The sequence below is a fragment of the Vicugna pacos genome, unplaced genomic scaffold (genome assembly GCF_048564905.1).
Source record: "Vicugna pacos unplaced genomic scaffold, VicPac4 scaffold_104, whole genome shotgun sequence".
Taxonomy (NCBI): Eukaryota; Metazoa; Chordata; class Mammalia; order Artiodactyla; family Camelidae; genus Vicugna; species Vicugna pacos.
The window spans coordinates 1,546,513-1,570,408 of record NW_027328784.1 but is presented as its reverse complement, the minus strand read 5'-3'; the positions used below and the strand labels follow the sequence as shown (position 1 = coordinate 1,570,408).

Below are 23,896 nucleotides of genomic sequence, written 5' to 3'. Positions count from 1 at the left end.
GCCTCTATTGAAAACCCTTCATTGCTGTCTGGCCTGCTGGTAATGCACACTGCCTGTTTTGCCCTTGAGATGTGTTCTGTTTATAAACTCATCTCTACTCCTTGGAAAACAACTCAAGAATAACTCAGTTGGTTTTCCACCAGCCATGGGCAGGGGTGAGGTATACCATGTTATTATTTCATAAAATAATAGTAATAATAGTAATAGTACTAGAAATAATAATAGTATTATTATAATAATAATAATATAAAAGGAGTCTTAAAGCAGGACTGAGCACATTGGAGAGAGTCAATAAATGCTTTCTGGCTTAAATCAAAAGTGATGACTTAGTGATTCCATGGCTGCTGTATTTGCTAAGCTAGTTACTCCTTTGCTCCATTACACATTATTTTAACTGAAAAAGAAATGCAAGCAAATGGTTAAAAAAAAAACTCAAACAGAGCACAAAAATACACAAGTGAAAGAAGTTTTCCCTCATCCTCTGTTCTTTCAGCCCTGTCTGGAGATGCCACTGTTTACTATCTTTTGGATGCTTTTCCAGATATGCTTTGCACATTCCCACCTATGTATGTAAATTCCTTTAAAATTTTAGTTATTTTTAACTTAAAGAGATTTAAATACTCAAGTGGCTTCTGGCCGGGTAATAGAACAGAACAAATCTGACTCCATATTAGATCTGTTCCTTTGAATTTAACCCTATGCTCTGTCTCCTAGGCTTCATCTTGCTTGTAAAAAATTGTTGCCTAGAGCCTGAAATACACAGGAGAGCTTATTCTGAAGCTCTGACCTTTAAGGATATTTAACACTTTTTCATTCATTAAAAGATAGCAAATTACAGAATAGAAAATAACGTTTGTTTTGTTGGAGATTTACAGGGATCTGACCCACGCAGATAGCTGTAAGAACAAAGGATTCTAACAAGAAGGAATTCCTACACTAAGAAGTTTGCAACAACCAAGCGCGTAGGAAAGGAGCCTGAATTGTGACTTGGGGAGATGGTTTTCCAGAACATTAGTTTGCCAACTAGGTCTACAGAAACTTGCTATTCCAAGCCCCAACATCTGGTTTCCAAACTTATTGGCCTGTCCTGCACTGAGGAGAATGAATTTGGACTTGGTAACACTCCTATCTACCTAGAAAGCTGGGCACTGGAGCTGAGTGTTATGGAAACAGGCCAGCCAAGAAACAAGCACCAATCGGAGTGCTGGAGTACTCAGAATTATTATGCCGGCGGGCTCAGAGGGGCTTCTGCTCCGAAGTTCTGAGCACCTCCAAGACGTGCACATGAGGTTTTAAATACTTCAATACAAGTAAGGGGATATTAGCCAATAAGACTTAAAGAACAAAAAGCAAGGAATCAGTACACTGGAGCTTATCAATTTGTAATAGATCACGTTACTGACACTTGTTGAGCTTGGAATTACGAGTTAGGTTGTTAGCCCAATAAACTGACACTAAACTTCAGATTTACGAGATAGCCCAGCAGAACTTAGATCAGTAAACCGACACTTATCACACTTAGATTTGTGACTTAGCTTGTTAGCCCAGCTGGACTTTTCCTTCACATGAGGACAGCTCTCCCACCCCCAGGAAACCACTGTGAGCCCTTGATGTTTCCACTAGGGTGGGGTATGGTTTACCCAGGAGGGATGGGGACTATGCACCAACACTCAGGCAGTCTGCTCTGTCTGGGGCTCTGATCTTGTACCACACCACTCCCCCCAGCCCAACACCTGGGACAGTGGAGCTAAGGCAGTGATCCTTCCTGCCTGTTTCCCAGCGTGTAAAAGGGGAATATGTGCTCTTCCCAAGGAAGTTCTGAGCGACAACACCTGCGGGTGCTTGGTTCTCAGAGCAACAGAAAACCCAGCTCCGCATGGGGGCAACGGGTGTGATCCCCGTAGTGTTTCTGCAGAAGCATCTGATGGAGGGCTGGATCAGGGAGGTAAAACATGAGCTGCGGGACTTGAACGGTTACAGAAGGGTACAGAGGTAGGTCTGCCATCTCAGGGTGCCCTAGAGGTAAAGCTTTTTCTCTCCAACTCCGCTACGACACTCCCCTATCCAGACCCATCCCTTCTCTGCTCTTCCTGTCCATCTGTATCCCTCCACTTTTCCCCTCTTCTCCACCCGCTCCCATCTTCTCCCTCCCTCGCTGTCCCACCTTCTCTCGCAGAATCCAGAGGATCCATGTCCCTCCTGCGCATGCGCTGTCGGTGCCTGGTGGTCCGCTGGTTCGAAGCTCCATGTCCGAGCCGGGGATTGGCCCCAAATGCTTCTCAACTCTGTCGCCCGTTAGGCCTTTGGTTCCTGCCTGGGGCCGGGGCTTCTGGCTGTGGAAGTGCAAGGTGGGGGGCTCCCGGGAAAGGGTTCAGGCGGCTTCGGGAGGGTGATCCGCCTTTCACAGGCCCCAAGGGCGCCAGTCAGCCCGTGTTCAGCTGAATTTCTCTGGCCAGACCCTTCTGACAGCACCACCTGCCCCGGCGCCCCGGCCACAGCAGTCCAGGTCCAGGTGTGCGCCTGCCACCTCTCACGCAGCCGGGATCCCCTCAGTCCACGGCTGGCGTCCCCTTCCCCTCTCCCGCCCGCGAGTCCTCTCCTCCCGGGCTTCCTCTCCTCGGCCGCCTGCCCGTCCCCACCAATGGGCGGGCTGTTTCCCGGGAGGGCGTGGTCTGCGGACCTGGACGGGAGCGGGCGGCTTATGCTGGTGCTGGGGCTGGCCTCCGAGCGGGGCTGCAGCCCGCACCCCCCTTTCCCTCCCCCCTAGGGCTGCCCTCCTTTCCCTTTCACCCTCCCTCAGGACCAGCTCAGTGGCGTGTGTGCTGCTCCCCGGGCTGAGAGCCTCTGGCTGTGGCGCCCAGCTTCACCTGGTGGAGTCGGGAAAAGAGCATCAGTGCTGAGCAAGCTTCTGTCTCCTCCCTCAGTGTTTCTGCCGCAGGTAAGTACCTTGAACACTTTCAGGTGTTATGATGTCGGTGCTTGTTGATGTCACGTGTTTTTATAGTGAGAGGGATTAACAGTGGTGAAAGCAGGGCTTGGTTCTGTTAAAAATGAGCTGAAGGCATGAAGCTGTGATATCCTCCTTCCTTCCCTCTCCAAGGGTGAAACGTGTGACCGTCGATTTTAAAAAGACAGTTACAGTCCCTAACTAGCCCAGCCCAGCTAGTGTGTGTTAACAGGAACAGCATCACCAGAGGCCTTGGAGACCCAGGGATATTGCAGTCCTAAAGAACTCCTGGCACAGTTTGGTTTGTATTGGTTTTTTGTTTTTCTTAAATTGTGGGACAGACTAGTGGTATAAAAAGAAAAATATTTGTCAAGAAATATTTTTTCATATAACAGCGTTATTGTGATATAGTTCACACACCATGAATTCCATCCATTTAAATGGTAAAATTCAGCAGCTTTTAGCATATTCACAGTTGTGCAACCATTATTATTCCAGAACGTTTTTATCACTTCAGAAAGAGCAGTGGAAATTAATGACCTATCCACCCCTCCCCAGTGGTGGTTCTAAAGAAATTTCTTGGCTAATCTTGACCATAAATTCACTTGTTACATTCCAAGAAAAATCTGGTAGGAATTCTAATCAGAATTGCAATGAATCTGTCTATCAAAACAGGAAGAATTAACGTCTTTATGGCACAAACTTCTTCTACCCATGAATATGTTTCGGACCCTATATTTTCCTCTGTCCAGAGCCTGGCCCATGGGAAGTCCTCACTACTTGTTGGGCTTGTGAATGATGAGATTCTATACATCGTTAGTTGCAGCTGTAGCCTTTCACAGAAGAGAAAAGAAACCTCAGTGAAACAAGTGACTCTCTGATGGTCAGAAAGAGTGACAGCCATTGCTGGAGTGATCCAGTGGACTTGGTGTTTGCAACCAGAATTCTCCACCACCTACAGCTAAGGAGATTAGAGTGTTCTTTTATTTTTTCTTAATGGCGTTGCTTTTATTTTTACTTATTTTTTAAATTATTTTTTATTTAAGTGTAGTCAATTTACAATGTTAGTTTCAGGTGTACAGCAGAGATTCAGTTATAAACATATGCGTATGTATATACATATGTTTTAGATTGTTTTTAGTATAACTCATTACAAGAAATTGAATATAGTTCCCTGTGTTATATAGCAGGTCCTTGTCATTTATTTTATATTTACTAATTTGTATCTGTTAATCCCTCCTTTCCTGCCTGCTAAATACAGTTTGCTTTCTATGTCCATGAGTCCATTACTAGGAGCACCGTTTTTCCTAGTAATATATGCTCTTTTGCTGCTTTCAGTTTCAGTAATTCCATCTTATCTGTGGGCGCTTTTCTTCTGGTGGCCTTTATGTGGTTTGCACACGTGGTAATAGAGATCTTTATTTGGGAGAACCCCAGGCCTCGTGTAGTCCCTGGTACAGAGTGCCCACTGAATTGATGCTTGAACTGGGAAAAAAGCACAGTAAATGCTGGAATTTCCACTATGGTTGAGAATTCCAGGTTTCAATAACCTGTTTAGAAAACCTTAATATTGGCTGCACCCATACTGGGTAATTTGGTGGAAATTCATGGTATGGTGGTGTAGAGACGGGGCCTTATATTCTTCTTCTCTTTCTATTTTCTAACACTCATTCTCCTGGGCCTTCCAGATCCTCCCCCAGAAGTGCCCAGGGCTGGCTTGGTGCTGCACTGAGGCAATATTTGTTAATAACGCCCTTTCCTCTTCTCCTCTGAGCCTCCGTTTCTTTCTGTGCACAATGAGCGCTTAGACTAGATAAATACTTTTCAGTTTCTTTTAAAGCCATGTTTCCTTTGAGAAACAGAAAATGCAAATATCTCCTCTCAACCCAACCCTTTAGATTTTGGTATGTCCTCCAAGGAGTGACATAGCTCTTTGTGAAATATTGATGTGATTTTGATTGCAGATGACACAGAAAAGACTCTTCAGAGATTTATTGCAGGGAGAGGGCAGGAAAGAGGCAGTATGTGACACTTTCTAGTGTGAGCAACGGAGCAGGGACTTGGATTTAAATACGGTGTCTGACGTGGCCTCTCTCTAATCTTGTAGAATGTGATAAACTTCTCTACCTCAGTTTCTTGATGTGTCAAGTTGGGGTGATAATATTTTAAGGCTTCTGTGAAACATTATACAAATAAGACATTTGTGTCTCGGTAGAAACAAGATCTGCTAGGGATTCAGTGATTTGTTTAAAAAAATTCTTGTCCATAGCACTCTGTCTGTGTGTATTTAGACGTTCCTGGAGGGTGAGGGTGAGTCTAAAGTCCATTGTGGGACAGGTGGCCCATATTTGTCCGTGTCCCAGTTTACCCCCTACTCCCCAGTCCTCTTCCTCAGTCCAGGATGAAGTTCCCTAGTAGATTTACACAGAGGTCTTGTGGAAATGGCTTTTCATTTTATTGTTTCACCAAGAAGGGCTGCCATCATGATCTCTGTGGTCAGGTTTTGAAGGGCTGCCATCATGATATCTGGTAAGAATTCTATGCAATTTGGAGTTCCAATTTAATGAAAAGAAAAAAATTACAAATAGAAAATTAGAACAAGGGTGGTGACAGGGGCTCTTTTAAGTGGACACCATTAGCTTTGTTAGCTTCAGGTGCTGTGGCCTGTTGCCACGAGGACCCATCCTCTTGCTCTGAAGTTGGAGGGACTAGTGGGCTCAGTGGGAATGTTAACTGAGTGTATCTCATGGGCTGGGCATTGTCCTATTTGTACTGTGTGTTCCTTATTTGAGACAGTGAGCTCACCTAACCTCGATAACCTCTTTAAAATATTAGACTTTTAATTTTGAGATGTAATGTAGATTCCCATGTGGTAGTAAGAGATTATATGGAGAGGGCCTATGGGCCCTTTGCCCAGTTTTTTTAATGGTTCCATCTTGCAGTGTTGGGGTACAATTCATTACGGACTCACTAACAATTTGAGGTTTGTGTTATTGCCCTTATTTCTATTCACGATTAAACTGGGGCTTCGAGAAGCACACAGGCCTGTCCAGGTCACACACATTGTTAATGCAGAGTCGGGTGAACGTGGGCTTGGGATTTCCAGGCAGTACCATTATGATGGTTTGTGGCAGGGAGCAGCATTCACTTTGCTTGTTTATTCATTCATTCAACAAACATTTATTGAGTAAACTCTGTGGGTCAGATGCTTTCATAGAGTTATCTGATTCTTCAGCAGTACTGAGAATCAGGTAATGTTTATATTTTTTAATCTGAGAAAATTAGCTCTGAGAGGTTATAACTCCCCCAAAGGAAGAATAGCTCATAAAGGAGGGATAGAACATGTGTACAGTCACCTCCTTTTATGCAGGTGGTACCCTATGCATTTTACATTTTCAAACATCCGTAATCCAGATATATTCTTGTAAGGCAAGGCTTTTTTTTTAATTGAAGTATAGTCAAGTTTACAATGTTGTGTCAATTGCAAGGTGTTTTTTGACTTTTGAATTAAAAAATACTTTTTCAGCTGGGTAATTAGGTGTATTTACTTGTTTCATTTTTAAAATGAGGTACTGGGGTTTGAACCCAGGACCTCGTACATGCTAAGCATGTGCTCCACCAATGAACAGTACCCTCTACCTCAAGGCAAGTTTTCTTATCCATTATTATGAAGCTTAGGAGTTCAAATAAATTGAATAGGAATCCAGATCTTTTGATCCTACTGTGGTCCTTTTCTTTATATTCTGCTGAAGGGGGTTGGGGAAGCATTTCCTTTGTTCATTTCTTTATTCAGCATTTTTGAGCAGTGACTTTGCATCAGGGCCTTGCTAGGTGCTTGGAAATAGAAAATAAGAAATGACCTTTCTCTGCAGAGGCAGGAAGCCTAGACCAAAAGCTGGGTAATGTGATCGAGCTACAGTAGCCATATGCAGACTCTGAGGACAAACTGTACCCTTGGATTTGCTTTGGCTTCCCTTGTCTTCTGGCTGGTACACACCAGGTCACCACAACCCAGATGGGCCCATAGCACACAGCAGAGTATGTACCTCGATCTCCTCTCCCCTCTCGGCAGGGCCTGCAACATGAGCATCCCTGACTACGTGCAGTGTGCTGAGGACCACCAGACTCGTCCCGTTGTGGTCCAATCCATAGAGATCATCTCAGAGGAGAATTTCTTTTGCATCTATCAGCTACTCACCTCAGTTAGCCATATCAGCCCTTGTGGCTCCCAGTGGACACTCTGTATCCACTACAGGCACTGCTATGTGCCCGAGAATCGGTGGAGCGTCTTCCAGAAACACCCCAAGGTCGTGGGCCTTGTCACCATTACCGAATGTCTCTCTGCCAAGGCCTTCGAGAAGCTCCACATGCAGAGGAGCTGTATGGCACATCGCTTAATGACTCTCAGCTTTTTGTCTTTGTGCAGCATGGGGAGGTAGCCGAGCAGACGCACACCGACGTTGCCTTCAATCTAAGAGTACTGCAGGGTGGTGGAGAAGAGGATCGAGGACTTCACTGAGTCACTCTTCATCTTGCTCAAGTCCAAGTGGCTGGATGGTGGCCCCAAGAATTCTGGGGACAAGATCCCCCTCCTCTGCATCCCGTTTGAGAAGGAGGACTTCATGGGACTGGACACAGACAGCAGGTAAGTTTACCTGGAAGCCAGTCCACCTTGGCTGTGTGCTGGATTGCTTCCCTACATCCAGAAAGGGATCAGCAAGGAAGAAGTCAATCTTGTAGCCAAGGGGGGAGGGAGGTGCAGCCCGCCGGTTTCCAGACATTTCAAAGTGAATCCGCCTTTATTTCAGAGAGATCCTTTTAGGGTTAGTGTGGACACTTACTCCCGCTTTACAGCCAGGAACATGGTGGGACCCCTGGAGTTGCTGTCCAATAAAGTAGCCAAAGCCACTGATGCTAGGAGCACTGGGGAGGAGGCTGGACTCAGCTGAGATGTGCTGTAGGTCAAATGCACATCAGACGCTGAGGCTTGTCTAGTAAAAGTACATAAACTATCTCTTTACTTCCTATATTGATTACATGTCAAAATAATAGTATTTTACATACAGTAGATTAAGTAAGATCTGTTCTTAAAATCACATTCTAGTATTTGTTTTTTGTTTGTTGGTTTGTTTCTTTGTTTCAAATTTTAAACGTGGCAACTGGGAAACGTTATTTACATGGCTCTCATTTCATTTCTGTTGGGCAGCCTGTCCTGGGACAGTCTCATCCCTTTGCTTATAGATGAGATGCTGAGCCCCGAGAGGCAGAACGAGGCGCTGGTTGAGCTGCGGCTAGAGCCGCTGTCTCCTGCCTCCCAGGCCCAGCACCTTTTCAGCTCAGGCCGTCTCTTCCTGCCCGACAGCCACCATGCCAAGTTAGGACATCAGAAACACCGCCAGGGACTTCCTAATGAACTCCTTATGCAGGGAAAGGCGTATCACGGTGTATGGGACAGAGCAGGGAAATGTTCATTCCCACTTTGTCCCTGTGATTAAGTCAATGGCCCCACTTTGCCTCGGAAGTACAGATGAGCTCTTCTGGGCTGCCTACCCCCCACCTTCTGCTCTGTTTCCCCATATATCTATCGTGTTGTCCCTCGGGCTGAAGAGGGTGAGATGCCTTTGCCGAGACGTGATCCCCCTTTGCTGGGGTGAGTGAGGGAAGCTGTGTCCCCCCGGCCTACGGCCTCGGTCCTTGAGTCTGGAGAGGGCTCATGGTGGTCCCATAGGTGGCGGTCAGAAGACCTGGCATGTGCTACCGGGCCCGCTTTGGAGGTGGTGCTCTGTGATTCTTGAACTTACCTAAGATCAGATCCTACTTTCTGGTTGTTGGTAAGTTGGAGGAGAAGATGCTAGAGAATTAATAAAAAGAATGTCTAGACCAGCACTGTGAGTGAGAAGCACAGGGGACACTAGTCCCACCTGCGAGAGCCCACCTAGCAGGCTCTGGATGAATTTTCTGTTCCTCCCCGGAAATACCTCTATGGCTTAAGGAAGAGGAGAGGCATGTCGTGGCCATGATCTGTACTTGTCCTCACAGGGCCCTGTGATCTACATGCTCGCACTCCCCATCTGCTTCTTGGAGATGAGTTGACGTGTTTAGGAGCCTGGGCACTGCTGAGGGCATAGCTCCCAGCACCGTGCTACACAGAGTCTGGCTCTGTTCACCTCACCTGTCAACTCCTGCTGAGGCCCCAGACATTAGTCAAGGTAGGTGCATCAGCGAAACCTAAGCAGGGACCAACTTCTCCCCCTGGACAGAGTGGTGAGTGAGCAGTGGAAGCCTGGAGCCCTGCCCCAGCCCCCACTCCAGTGCCACTTCTTTTGTCATAGGAGGCACTGGTGACATTTTTGCTCAACAAATGCTTGTCTCTGAGTCTGCAGACCCACCAGAGAATGCCAGCTTGTTTTTGCCTTTTGAAGTCTGCCCTTGGGACTTGGCGGAGTAGCCGGATGTGTACTTAGCCCACAGTGGTTCAGCGCATTAAACCTGCCTCCTTGTGGGTCTGTCTATTGTGGTACCATAAGGGCTCAGCCAGCATCTGAACGTCATTGAGATAACGCGGCCAGTGAGCTAGGGTCAAGCACATTCTCCTCCAGTCACTTTTACTCCATTGTTTCTTTTACTATTCCACAGTCATTAATTTTTTAAACAATGCTTTGGTGCAGGAGCAGAGCCTCATTCTCTCCTGCTACTCTTGGTGGAAGTGAGTAAAACGGTCCAGACTGAAATGCGACAACAATTTGTAGCTCAAAAGCTGCCTAGACGCTTGTAGGTCGAATTTTGGTTAGGGGAGCTGAACACGTTGTGGTCCCCCGGCAGCGCCGCTCCCCTCAGGCCCCTGCTTTCCCTTGAGCAGGAGGTGAGGTTGGGCCTCACCATCCCCGTGTCCCTGGCCTCACACACTCACATAAATTCTTGTACATGCAGTCAAAATCATTTTTGTTCTTGTGTGATTCTAATTTTCTCTTGTTCCTCTTTTCCTTTTTCTTTACTCCTTTTTCACTTGTACTGCCCAGTGAGCATGTTGTTGCTTCTGAAAATGTGGGCTGTGCACACCCTGCATTGGAAATAGCCAGATTGCCCTCCGTACAGTCTCCATCACTTTAAAAAGCAACAACTTAACAGCTGTTTTGATCCATCTATTATCTAAGTCATTTTTTATTTTCTAATTTTTTGGAATATTTGCTTTGTTAGCTCATCACCCACTGGTGTTTGATACCTGTTGAAATCCTTGCTTTTGAGGAACATGTTTGGTCCTCCTTTTATTTGGTGACAAATGCGCCCTTATTAAATTTGTTTGATTGTTTTGAAGAAGTAAGATGCGAATTGATTTTGTCGGGTGCTCAGGGATTCTTTTCATGGAGTATTTAAACTTGTAAGGTCAAACTCTACAGCATTTTGCTCGATTCCTGCTTTTACACAAACGTGCTCGGCACGCGGTTCCTGGCTGTCGCTGTGTGACGTGCATGACGGCGCTTCCTGGCCGGCGGTCACTGGTGAGGAAGTGGCCGCCACGGAGGTGACAGCTGCAGGGGATGCTGTTGGAGGAAGCGGTCACCGTTTGGTTCTTTAATTTTTTTTTTTTTTGCATTCAACTTCCCCGTGCCATTTACTTTACTTTGCCTTCATAAAGGGGCAGAATTGGGTCTAAAATCCATGACACTATTTGTTCCCTTTACGAGGCTGGTTTTTCTGGGTATCAGGACAACATGACCTTCTCCTAAGTAGCTGGCTCACCTGGATCTGTTGGACACAGGGACAGCTAAAAGGGCCATAGCTTCCTCTCTGCTTCAGCCAGTGGGCATTCAGAGCTGGGTCTGTGGTTTGCCTCAGCAGCCGTGCAGACCTCCCTGCCCCGGCCTTTACTTTTAACCCATGTTGGCAGTAAAGAGTTGAATCCGTTTCTGTTGCAGCTGACATCCACCACTGACAGCCGTGTCGTTAGTTTGTGGTAGTCAGTCTCCAACACCCCAGACAACCGTGAAGGAAGATGATTTGGCCGACCTAGGACCCTGGATTCTCACCCTCACCATGGTTCATCTCACCCGGTGGAAGGGTTTGGCCACCACCATCATGCTGAACATGAGGCCTTGTTTCTCCTTTCATGCTCTGGTCCAAATGTGGACACTTCATTTTTCACTGAATCTGTCTCGCTTGAGACAGGCCAGAATACCTGAATGAGTCCATCACATTCTGGGTGGGGAACAGAACAGAAGTAAGTGTCGCAAGTAGATGGAGTCTAGGCTGTCCGGGTTGGCAAGTGCAGGCTGGGATCTGTGATGGCTGGGCTGTACACTGGACACAGGCCTTTCCCGTGGCTCCTGAGAGCCCATGAGTTGAAGTGATAACAGCCTTGCGTGGGTTACCCCATCCTCATCTGCTCATTGGCAAGTGTGTCTGCTAATTAGGAGCTCCCCCAGACCTCGGGCCCTTCAAAGCTCAGACCATGGGAGAACCTTGAGTCCCTTCTCCTGGACATCCTGTGTGAGAATCCAGTGCCTTCTGAGGTGAACAGCGGCAGGAGATGCCTCCCCCTCCAGGGAGCACCCTACGGAGGACTGTTAGTGCACCATGCTGTGAGCTTGTGTGTTTCCGGCCATGGTCCCTACAGAACTACAGTTGAGATGGGCTTATTGATGGAAATAACAGGACTGATTCCAGGGCAGGGCCTGGGGGAGGGAACAGTGGAAATTGAATGTGACCTCAGACACCTCGGTGGGTGCTGGGGCTGTTACTAAAATGGGGAGTCTGGGAGATACCTGCCAGGAATGGAATTCTAGAGTAAATGGTGGACATGAGGCATTTTTAAGATGCCATTTGTCATCCAAATTAGGACTTCAAAGAGGCACTCGGGTCGATGAGCCTGGGGCTCAGGTGAAGGAGCCGGACTAGAGATACACGTTGGGAGTCGTCATTCTTAGCTGGTGTTCACAGCCTTGCATGTGAATTAGATCATCTCGAGAGCTGCAGACTGTGGCTGAGGGGGGGCAGGGCTGTGTCTTGGTTGGAGGAAAGCCCAGACCATACAGCTTTGGTGTGTCAGTCAGTGGCGTTTGCCATTTTCAAAGCAATGCCAGTTATCCTTAAGGGGCCAGGGGCTGGGCAGGGCCAGCCAGGAAGAAATCTGAAGGGAGGGTCGTGGCCACGTGTGCATCTTGGGAAGGTGCAGAGTCTGCAGGGTACGGGAGGGTAGACTCCTCAGATGCTAGATTTGCAGTGAGGAATGGGGAGAAGTTAGTCACAATCACCTGTGAGGGAGGGAGGGAGGTCAAGGGAGCCCCACCTTACCGGACTCGCTTTCCCATGAACAGAAGGCAGTCAGACAGAGGATCTGAGGTGAGAAGGGATGGGCACTGGGAGGGGAGCCAACCTGGAGAATGGTGCTTGCAAAATTCTGGAATAGTCTCCCTGAAAAATAGAGTTAAAAATACCCAGACTCTTAAGAACATTGTTAGTGACTTGGGAGGAGGCAGTTGTTTTTCTGGCCTCCTAAGGGTAAGGCATGTATCCAGGGATACACAGAAGATACGGGCAGTCTGTTCCGGGGGCTTGATCGTTACCGGGGGAACAGTGCAAGTTTAAAGGGGGAAAAGGGCAGCCGAGGGAAACTAGCCAGGCCCCGTGTCAGGTACCAGTCGGCCGCCCTACTTGCGTGTTGCATTCACATCCATGCCTCCCAGGTGGGCGCTGACAGCCCCCTTTTGGGGATTGGGAAGCCTTCTCAGAGGGGTTAAAGAATTGGTCAATTTAGTGACTAGTAAATGCTGTAGCAGGATTCAAGCAGGGCCTTGTCAGAATTCAAGGGCATGTTCTCTCTACTGTTTCCAGTACTTCCCTGTTATACCTGGAATGGTGAAGTGGGTCAGTTTTGGAGCCTTTCAGAAAAAGTATGATTTAAGCGCCTCTGGACTGTTTCACAAAGCTCAGCATTCTTTGATGGTTCTGAAGCACGCAGTGATTTTCGCCCCAGAGAGGTAACATCTAACTCCTTTGATGATGACGTGGTTGCAAATGGTGTACAGGTGCAAAACCAGACTTTGCAGCTTCTGAAGGGAAACTCTCCAGTTCTCCCTTGGTCGGCTTTCTTCCTCGGGATGTATCTGTGCTGCAGAATAGGCCTGAGCTTTCCATATGGAGTGAGAGTTTAATATCCGATGTTAGCATAAAACGGTCAGATGAAGAAAATCGACGTTGACAATTTATTTTTGGGTTTCATTAGTCAAAATATACTATCAGTTAATGGCCCATATAGCAAATGAAATTGAGTACAGGACATTGCATTTCTTACTTTCTATTTAGAGTTCTCTTACAGAATAAGGTTGCCTGCTTTGGAACATCAGTTCCACCACTCACGGCACCTATCAGTGTGTTGGTGTGATTGCATTTACAGAGTGAATGTAATCTGGGCTTCCTCAGCCCCAAACACTTCAGTGCAGAATCACGGGCTGTAGCCGTCTGTTAGTCACCCAAATACTTCTAAAATTATATGATTCCAGAAAAGAAAGAAGAGAGAGAGAGAGATTGCCTTTATCAAATTTCCTTTCAGTTCTAACTGAAAACTGTTGTTGAGCAGCTCTGGTTTCCTTTGGATAAGAATATATACATTTCTTTGCATGTAACCTGGGTTTTGGGCTAGAACACCAAGTTCTTGCTGTCCACAAGCCACAAAAATAGTAGCCAAATTGCACACGTGTGAAATAGTTTATACTTTTTTCTGAGAAAGTATCCTTGAATTTGGGACTTGGGCTGTGATTTCTGCTTTTTGCTACCCCCACCTGTCTTGTAATCTCTCACTCCTTCCCACGTGGTTCCCAAGTGTTCGTGGTCTCAAAGGAGCGGGCAAACACCCAGTTGGTCACCATGTACTGCTGCTATGGATAGAGCCCAGTCAAGACCTAAAGGACATTATCAGAGAGGACTTCCTGGAAGAAATGGGCTGTACATTCAGTTGTGAGGACAGAGTAAGAGTCAGCCAAGAGAAGGAGTCAAGAATGTGGCTCAGGTCGCAGGTGCAGCCCGGGCAGAGGCCTGGAGGCTTTTGGCGTGGGGACCCGGGGAGAGTGCCCTGTGCGGTCCAGGGTGGAGGGAGCCCCTGCTGGGGAGGACACTGGAGAGAGTCCGGGGTGTAGGGCTTTGGAAGAAGTTGAGTTTTACTAGAACTGACACAGTAGGCAGTGAAGGGTGTCAACAGAAGTGACTCTCAGGAAAGGTACTTCTGGTTTTGCTTCTGATATACTACAGACAAAAGGGTCGGGACGGGCGAGAGCAGGTATGTCTGTCCCTTTGAGATCCAACCCGTCATTCATTTATTCATAACACGTGCACTTCAGTGAGTCTAGGGGAGAGAGAGTGTAGCCACATAAGTAAGCAAAATGTATTTGTTTCTTGAGAGCTTCGCATTGTCAGAAGTTGACTTAGCCTAGAATGTTCTAGGAAGAGAGGAACAAATTGTGGAGGTTGGAGGGAGGGAAGGCTTCCTTGGGAAACAGTCAAAATGAACCTGGAGGCAAGTGGGAAGTAGGAGCAGGTCAGGGGGCTCCTGAGGTCACTGGGGACCTATGTACTGAGATGAGCCTGGGCGAGCAGGGTCTGGGGTGGGGCTAGAACTCTACCAGGGAGCCTCTGAACTGTTTGAAGTGGGGTTGATGTAATCAAATTTGTGCTTTGGGAAGGCTGTCGTGGCTTTGTGTGTGTGTGTAGCGGGAAAGAGGTGGAGGGTGCCACCAACTGGGGGATCATTTGAAGACCATTCACAGGCTGGGATATGGGCTTCGGGGCTACTTGGGGACGGCAGGGGCAGTGTGGATGTCGGCTTTCCTTATGGGGGACTTGTTAGCGGGGCTGCCCTAGAGGCACCTTGTTGCTGGAAGAAAACTGATGGAGGCTGCCAGGTGGACATTCCTCTTCTCTCCTTCCCTGCCTAGTGTGATGATCTTAGCTCAGCCAACATTTGGAACAAAAGAGCTAATCTCCAGGGTTGCCCAGGCCTTTGTAGAGCTCCTTCGAGTGAGATCTGATAGGATTTAGGTTTGTGTTCAGATCTGGATGTTCACTTAGTTAGAAACGGCCTGTCATTTCAATTTCCATAGGGGTTTTTATTCCTGATAAAGATTGCTTTCTTGGTGAGAGGAAAATTATTACAGCTGTTGTCTTTTTCAAAAAAAAATCATATGTTTTAAGAGCTTTAATATTCAAAAGAATAGGAATATATAAAATATTTAAGGAAGTCTTTGGTGTAGTTTCTTTGCTTTCTGAGCTAATGTGGAGTTAGAGCCTTTGCATTACTTAATAGCACATCCTTGTCAGTATTTAAAGAGCTGTTAGTGAGCACCCCAGGCCCCACCTCTCAAAGAATCGTTAAAGTTTGCTCTGAAATAGTGAGGTCATAAAGGTCTTGTTTTCAGAAATCAAAAGGTTTTAAATACGCACCATAGCTCCATTTATAAAATAATAATAAGTTCAAAATTAAGAAAATGGAGGATAATTGATTTTTTTAAAGCCTAAACATAAACTTTCTTGTGCTAATGTTGCAACTGGAAATTTTGAAAAGAAAAATCCTACTGCAATATCATCTACGTGGTATATATATATAAGTTTCACGTTTGAAAAGTAACTGCGCAGTGGTTTTCAAAGTCAGGAGCATTCCAGCTCAGATAGTGGCAGTGATGGTTGCTGGTTTTCAATGGAAGAGCCTAAATTTGCCTTCTTAGCTTTTTTTTTTTTTGTACTGAGAAGGTTGAGTAGTGCTTTGCCAGGATGATTTTCGGGCAATTTGAGGGCAGATGTCGTGTTCCAGCAGTGAGATATTTCCATGCATTTTATTTTCTGGACATCACCAGGGCACATGTGGGGTTTGTGCCTGCAGGCTGGAATGCTGCAGGACTCCCTAATCCATCACCATTATGTCCTGGTGCTGCTCCGGTCAGTGAATGATTTTCTGTGACTTGGAGGTAATGTGGTCTGATGGTGATGATCAGACGTGCAGTTAAATGCTATTAATTGAAATAAGAGTAACCTCGAAACATTGCTCTAACAATACAGGATGAGGGAGGAGGATTGGCTGAGCTGCTTGCAGTGGGGTGTCTTCTCAGGTGACTCCCTCACCGTGATTCCTGCCAATATCCACCCCAGCCCTGCACGGTAGTCCTGCCGAAGCAAGCAAGCACTTTGCTCAGAAACGCACTGAATTTCCTTGTGCCTCTGTTTGTTGGCTTTTTTTTGAAAGCACATTTTGCCCTTTGCTTAAATGCCATCCATGCTAGTCATCCCTTACACTCATTCTTCTGGACCTCGTCCATACATAGCTGCTGAATGGATGAACAGAATGTAGTATCTCCATGCAGTGGAACATCATTCACACGTAAGAGTGAATAAAAAAGAAAAAAAAAAGAGGAAAATGAAAAATGCCACCTGTTTTGGGAAGTCCACCCTGACTGTTCAACCCACACTTTTCCCTTTGAAACCCAATCACTTATGCTCCATTCTACTCTTTCTGATAGTACTTACCACCTTCTAATAATCTTTAACGTTTCCAAAAAAAATAAATAAATAAAGAGATGCTGATGCCACTTCAAAATATACAAGCCTTGCTAACAGCATGTTAATTGAAAGGAAGCAGACACAAACGGCCACATATTGTTGATTTCAGTGATCTGAAAAGCCCAGAAAAGGCACATGCAGAGGCAGAGAGCAGGTGATGGTTGGAAGGGGCTGGGTGGAGGGGGATTACGGGGTGAATGCTAGTGATAGGGGGATTCTTTTGGGCTGATGAAGTGTTCTGGAAATAGAAGGTGTTGAGGGCTGCACAACCGTGATTGTGCAGAAGACTGCTGAGCGCTGTGTCTGGGAGTGCCTGTTGTTGGGGCATCTTTATTTTGTTCACATCCTGCAATGTGAAGGGCCATCTTCTGCTGTGGTCATTCTACTCCTGTGAGTGGTGAGGGTCAGAGACTTTGTAGAGTCCTGTTTCTTTTCTCCCTCTGGCTGAGTGTAGGCAAATAAATTTAAGCCTGAGAAATTGCTCCATCTGCAGAAATGTCTTTCAGTTTTGCCTGGTGTAAAAATCTTGAGAGCTTTTAACCGTTGAGGCTAGTCTGTGGGGGTAAATAGCCTATGAAGCCTGGGTGAGCCCGGGAAGAGCCGCGCTTCCCTCCCAGACACGGGTGGGGATTTCACCCCCTTTCAGGCAGTGAAGGGCCCAGACCCGTGGGCAGACTTGACAATCGTGAATATTTACGTGTATCCGCTGCTTCATCTTGGATATTAATTTCAAGCTGAGTCAGTTTGTGGCAGCAGCCTCATCCTACAACAGGAATTTATAGTATCTGCTCTTTGAGGTGAAGACCTGACAGACTTGATTATTTAACAGTCTGCTTTGAATTGATATCTCAGATTCCTTTGTCAAAAGCAAAACAGCAGAAATACAGACGTCCTTTAATTCCAATGTGGCCTGGAACGGGTTTAGTGTCTGTGCCTCAGTGGCCTTATCTGCGGGTGGGGAAGATGATAACAGTGCTTCCCTCAGAGGAGCTGGTGAGGGGAGTGTGAGAAGCACAAATGGAGGACTTACACGAGATGCTCATAAATGACCGAATTTAGTGCTCTCCGCCTGGTGAGGCCTTAGGGGCAGAGATGTCAGAACAGAGCAGTCCTAGCCGGAGCTCGATACGTGATGGTAGCTGTTATGATCAGTATCACCACTGTGGGTTATCAGGTAGTTTTAAGACTTGGTAATATGATTTCATGAATAATGTTAGAAGACTAGACATCTCAGATCCAGTTTACATAGTCCTCAAGATTTCTTCTGAGAATTGGATGGTTTCTTCCCCATCTTAAATCTGAGATGAGTCTCTAAAAATTTCCGTATTCCTCCATCCTTTTGCTTTAATTCTCTATTTCTTAAAAAACAAAGTTTTTAGATGGAGTTACTGGGGACTGAACTGAGGGCCTCATGCATGCTAAGTACATACTCTCCCAAATGAGGTATAATCTCTTCCCTGATTTTTTTTAAAATTTACATCTTAATTTTCAGAGGTTAGAGGCCTCTAATTATTTTTCTGGAGACTTGTCCATGAACCTGTAAATCTACAATTAATGGACAAAATTTGGTTTATTAAAAAAAATCTATAGAATATTCTGCAGTCCATCCAAAAGGAAATGCTCATGGACTTAGAATGTTTCTCCTTTAAGGTGATTTCTCCTGTTTGGTCGAGCTTAATTTGTTAACAGCCATCCTCATCATCATAATGACCAAACTCGCTGTGAGTGGACGCCTAACTGAGGCTAAAATGCTTTGCTCATGTTTTACTTCATAGCAAGTGTTTGATTGTAGGTATCAGTGTCTCCTTTTTTGTAGCTGAGGGATTGAGAGATGGGTCAGCTTGCCCCAAATCACACGCAGCTGGCGGTGGCTAGCTCGATGCTGGAATCCAGGCTGCACAGGATGAATTCTCAATTGCTCCTCTAATCAGCTTCCCGTTGAGTGTTTTCCCGAACTCCTGTGAGCCCATAAATGACCGATTTTAGCTATCTCAGCCTGATGAGGTCTTCAAAGGAGAGACACCAGTGAGAATGAGAGGCAGAGTGGCATAAATTAAAATTGTACATTTTCACAAATGTTTTATTCTCAGGTAATGACTTTAAAGGTAATATTTTTTTAATTTAGTGCTTTGTGAGAACTAAAAACAAAACATTTAAAATAATTATTGTGCAAGAGAGAAGTGGTCTTTGAAAGTCCAACTGTTGCTAATGATGTTACTTGTTTTTTCTAGTGGTGCTTATTTACTGAAAAATTTCCAAACACTGAATTTGTTTTATGTAGTCTTAGTATGAAAGAAAACTTTGTCAGTGAGTATTGTAAGTAAAATCCTTACTCTTTTCTTTCCTGATGATGAATATCTTAGTTGTTTACATGGCTTAAGTATATTTCGTCATTTGTGAAATTTGAGTAATATGGTTTACCTTGTCTGACTGTGAGAGCTTGACGCCTTGTATACAAAGCACCGTAGAGGTGCTTAATAAAAATGTGCTGTCACAGTGACTGATAGTTTAGAAGTATCAACTCTGAATACTAAAAAGGGTAGCTTATTTCTGATGCATATTCAATATGTATATATATGATATACATTATTATGGCTTAAAGTAACTAGGATTGTTTTTTTTTTAAGTGCAGTATGAAGCTTTAATGAAATCTGTGTCATTCTAGTGAGACAGGGACTACTTAAATTGCCTTAAGCAGACGACCTTGAAGATTATTTACACAGAATGTGTATTGTTACAGCTCAGAATTCATGTTGCCGTGTAACCATCCATCAGACATTTAATTTCTCGGGATTCTGACCAGAACCATTAAGTTTAGAAAAATCCACATTGATTATTATCAGGGAATAAGCTCCTCTCTTTTGTGACTAAAGAAAATTTTGATTTTTTTCTGCACTCTTTTCAGGTTTTAAAATTTCAAAATTTTGATTTGGCATGTCACTTTTTTAATAGAGAGAATAAAGCTCATGCTGTTTTAATATGTAAATAAATGTTTTTGTATTTCAATACCCTTCTATGATTTCCTGGCTCTTTGAGAAGTATTTTGCAAGATACTTAGATTACCTACTGTTGGAAAAATACAGACGTGACTTTTATGAATATAGGCGTAGTACAGTTCTGTTGGTTTTTACTACAGTGCAAGACATGAGACCTAGGAGAGCTTTGCTGCTGATTGCCAGGAGGACAGATCTCAGGTCTCAGTCTCCCCTGGTGTAAAATGAAGTGGCTGGACTGGATTCTTTCCTCTTCTAAGATGAGGTTCCATGAGCCTATGTCTTTTGTTTATATTTAGGAGTATTAGCAATATCAGATTAAATACTGAATACCCCTCCATCCCCCCGAAGCAAAGTGCAGTATATGCTACATAAGCTTCTAGTTATCTGATTCGCGTTTCTCATCTTACAGTCAATTTTTGTGTTGCATGTTTCCCGGCAACCTGGAAGATCTTTTTAGCCATAGGTGGCGCTGTTGCAACTTTTTACAGTCTTAATTTTTCTGTTTGTAAAATAAGGCTTAAACAATGTGATTTTATTTTGATTCCTTTGCTTAATGCTTCAGAATAGCACAACGTCCATTATGTCTTTCTACCTGGAAAATTTTTTCTGCTTATATCATAGTTTTATTCTTTTATCTCGCTGTGAACATTTCAGACTTGCTGTGCAAACAATGGCAAAATCGGGCTTTTCTTCTAGTGTTAGAAACCAGTGAGCCGGGATATTTTAAAACAGCTAGAAGCTGCCTCTGGAGCACCATAAAGCTGAAAGGTGTGTTGAGTTCCCTGAGTATTGACCCCGCCGCTGTGTGTTAATTGGTGGGAGTTGATTTGGTACATATATGATGGGGTGTAGTTTCTTGACTTGGGTTTGCCTGCACGTGCTGACACTGAACCACGTGATCCTGAGTCAGCTCGTTCTGAGTTTTCCCCTCGTCTGTGAGAAGGGGACACTCATATCTGCTTTGTAGAATTGTGAGAATTAGTAATTATGTAACATGTTTACCACAGTGGGTATGTCAAGAGAGCTCATAAACTTTAGCTGCTGTTTTGTGTGCAGCCATCATTTTATAGTCTTTGGTAATTACAAAGAAACAAGAAAATAAGAAAAGCTGATTTTATGATGAAAGATATTTGAGGAGGTTCCATAATTCCTACACCCATAATTTAGCATCAGCAGAGTCAGAACTGTTACACAGTCGCCCTGGACCAACGTTAAGCCACAGAAATTTTTGTTACTTCATATATGTTGGGGCCTAAGGGGAACCAATACTTATACACATGTTGTCTCCAGCAGCCAACTGAGAGATGACACAAGAGTAGGCAGGTGATAAATGTCTTCTTTGTTACTGATGAAGCCACGTTCTCCATGAACTTCAGGGCTGTGGGTAAATGAGTGTCATGATACTGTGTCCCAGAAGTAGAGACTCACCCTGTCCCAGGTATCTCTGGGCCACAGCAAGCCTTCCCTTGAGAGAATGTGCCCCATCATGCACAGGGCTGTTCTGCAATGCAGCTGAGCATCCAGGGTGCTTCCCTAGGGTAGTCAACACTGGAGGGAAAGGAAGGGTTTCACATGCCCTGCTTGTCTCCCTGGAATCACAACTCAATCTGTTAATGTGAGGAGGGCTAGCTGTGGGCCAGGCGTCAGGGCTGTGAAGGGAGTAGCACTCTGCATGGCCCAGAGGAGTGGGGAGGAGGTATCCCTTCCATCAGTTTAAACAGGTGGTGGGATGGAACAGAAGGGTGCATCCCATGAGTTTATAAAAGGAGAAATAAGAATATCCTTTGGGTATTAGTCTAGCCAGGAAACACAGAAGATGGTTAGGAAGGAGACTTGTAAACCACTGTAATATTAATTTGACATTTGTTGAGCACCCAAAATGTGCTACATTCTTTTCTGAGCGTTTTACAGAAATGAATCCTTCAATCTTCTCAACAAGCGAGTAAGGAAGGTTTGATTGTTATCCCAGTTTTACAGTGTGGAAATTGAGGCACACAGAGGGTAAGTTGACCAAGGTCACAGAACTAGTAAGTGGCAGAGCAAGTATTTTAACCCTGGCTGTATGGTATTGTGGCTCCCAGAATGGGCTTTGGGTGTTTAGATGTATCTGCATCCCTCGATTTCTGTACGTCTGTGCATCAATTAGCCCAGAAAGGACAGGGAAAGGAGAGTTACACAGGTGCTCACAGTCGTGTCTCGGCAACTGTCCACGAAGAGTGCACCGTGATTAGAATTAATTGTTTTCCAGGCAGCAGATCTGTTGGTATAACAGAAATTTAGTCCATTGAATTCATCTAGAAATCCTTCCTGCTCTGCTTCTGTCCACACTTGCCATGTGACTGCCTGCCCGTGTTTGGGCCGTGGAGGAGAACATATACTCATGGTTGAACTCTGATATTGCAGTCTGGTTCATAGTTTCACATCTTCTGTTACATTAATAAGTTAAATTTCTGGTTTTCTTGCATCAGTGTCTCATGAGTTTGGTTAATGTGAAACCAGTCCATGGGAGCCCAGGGGTTATGATGGTATAAATTTTTAGCACGTTGTGGCACTTCTAGCCATGCAGACATGACTGGGGGATGTACGCCTTTCTCACTGATTTCTCCCAACAGCAGGGTCCTCTCACGGATGTGAGGCTGGGAGCTCTCTGAGTAGCTCAGTCAGAGGCCAAGTCCACCAATCTGAAAATGATGAAGTACCTGGAAGTGGGTTTAATAAAAGTAAAGGGCTTCCAGGTAGTCCGATGGGCTGTTCAAGAAATTTGGTGAAAAGCTGTCCACTGTCTGTGGTTTAGCTGCTTCTTTGCTATTGAAAAGTCTGGAGTAGATGAAGGGATTTTAAAAAGCAGAAAGGAGTGATTTCAGGTGGTACATCCACACCGGTGAGAAGTGATGGATGACCGCCTGTGTGAGGCACAGACAGAGTCTTACAAACTTCATAAAACAGCTTCAAATGCTCTGCCATCTGAGTGTGCTTCATATGGGGTCCAGTTCATCACTGGTCACGCTGTGAGGGCAAGTAACTGACGATGGCAGAAAGGACACGGAGGCATCAAAAAGGTCTCACTCATGTTCCCTGTTTAAAGAATGTGGCACAGTGTATTATATTTGAGCTGGTTTTTCACTGAACAGTTTTTAGTGTTTTCTGGGACTCCCCAGTGCCCCAAGGTTCCATGCAGCTGGGTGTCCCCTCATTGCAGCTCCGTCAGCGCTTGCCCTGGGCTGATGTGGTGTCACGGGAAGCAGGACGGTCAGCGTCCCCGGCTCCTCTGAGCTCCGTCTCCTCATCTGCAGAGCCTGGTTTCCCATCCGTGTCTACTTAGTAGGGTTGCTGAGAATCACACGTGATGGTTATCAGGTGTGATTTCTGGTTGTCTCTGCGATTGGCAAATAGCCAATAATTGATAGAAACTCTTGTTTTTTTTTATTGTAATTGTGTCTCCTAGATTGCAGTGGTTTTTAGTCTGCATTTTTTTATAACTTTACTCATTTTTAAATATGCCCTTATTTTATTTATTTTTTTTTTTGAGGTACTGGGGACTGAAGCCAGGACATTGTGCATGCTATGCAGGTGCTCTACAACTGAGTAATACCCACCCTCCTTTTCTGCACTTAAAAATAAATATTGCAATACACAAAATAGCTCTTAAACTCCATCATGGGACCTGGTCTCTGTATAGGCAAATGAACACGTATACTATTTCAATAAGAATAAATGCTGTTGAGACATAAGTTTCTGAATCTGTTAATGTGCTTAAAAACGATCATAGCTAGTGATAAACACGAGACTTAGATCAAGGACTTTTTAGGGTATGTTTTGCCATCATGGGAAATTACATTCTACCGAGAAGGCTAATTGGGTCTCTTTGATATTTGGATGGTTTAGCAGGTGATCAAGGCTTTCCAAAGCTGACAGTTTTGTATTTTAAACTAACTACAAAGTTATCTTCTAGAAGATGGAAATCCTAAGTTTGTGAATTTCCCAGTAATCCAGGGGGTATGTGTCTGTGTCTGTGTCTGTGTGAACGTTTCTGTGTGTGATTTCAGGAATGTAGAAATAAGTTCCATATAGACTTCTGATATCTTTCTCTTCCAGTTCAAGGTTTAAGCATATACTTACACAAATAAATTGATTTTCTTTTGTCATTTGGCATATTGGCGGGAATAAGAGGTTCTCATACTTGTTTCAGAAGGGTTGGGAAGCATGAGCTTAGAAAACGGGAGGAGAAAGAGGCAGGGAGACACTTCACACTTTGTGCAGTATATGAGAAACGGTAGCTTTTCTTTTCTCTTTTCTTCTAAAGCAAACTGGCTCTGAATTGTAACACACTATTACTCAGAATTTCTTTTCTAATCAGATACAAGTGCCTCAGATTTTTCAAGGCAACATGAATGATGAAATGTGTTTTAGC

At 44.9% G+C, this 23,896-nt stretch overlaps 1 protein-coding gene across 1 annotated transcript in view; it reads left to right on the top strand.

Annotated features, from left to right (window-relative positions):
* The window catches only part of LOC140694800 (uncharacterized), a 91,412-nt gene that overhangs the window by 23,375 nt on the left and 44,141 nt on the right, over positions 1–23,896 (top strand). The window contains exons 3-5 of the mRNA XM_072957862.1: positions 2,177–2,348; positions 2,801–2,938; positions 7,374–7,592. Coding sequence (XP_072813963.1) covers positions 2,177–2,348; positions 2,801–2,938; positions 7,374–7,466 — 403 coding nt within the window. The 3' untranslated portion in view covers positions 7,467–7,592. The remainder of the gene's footprint in view (positions 1–2,176; positions 2,349–2,800; positions 2,939–7,373; positions 7,593–23,896) is intronic.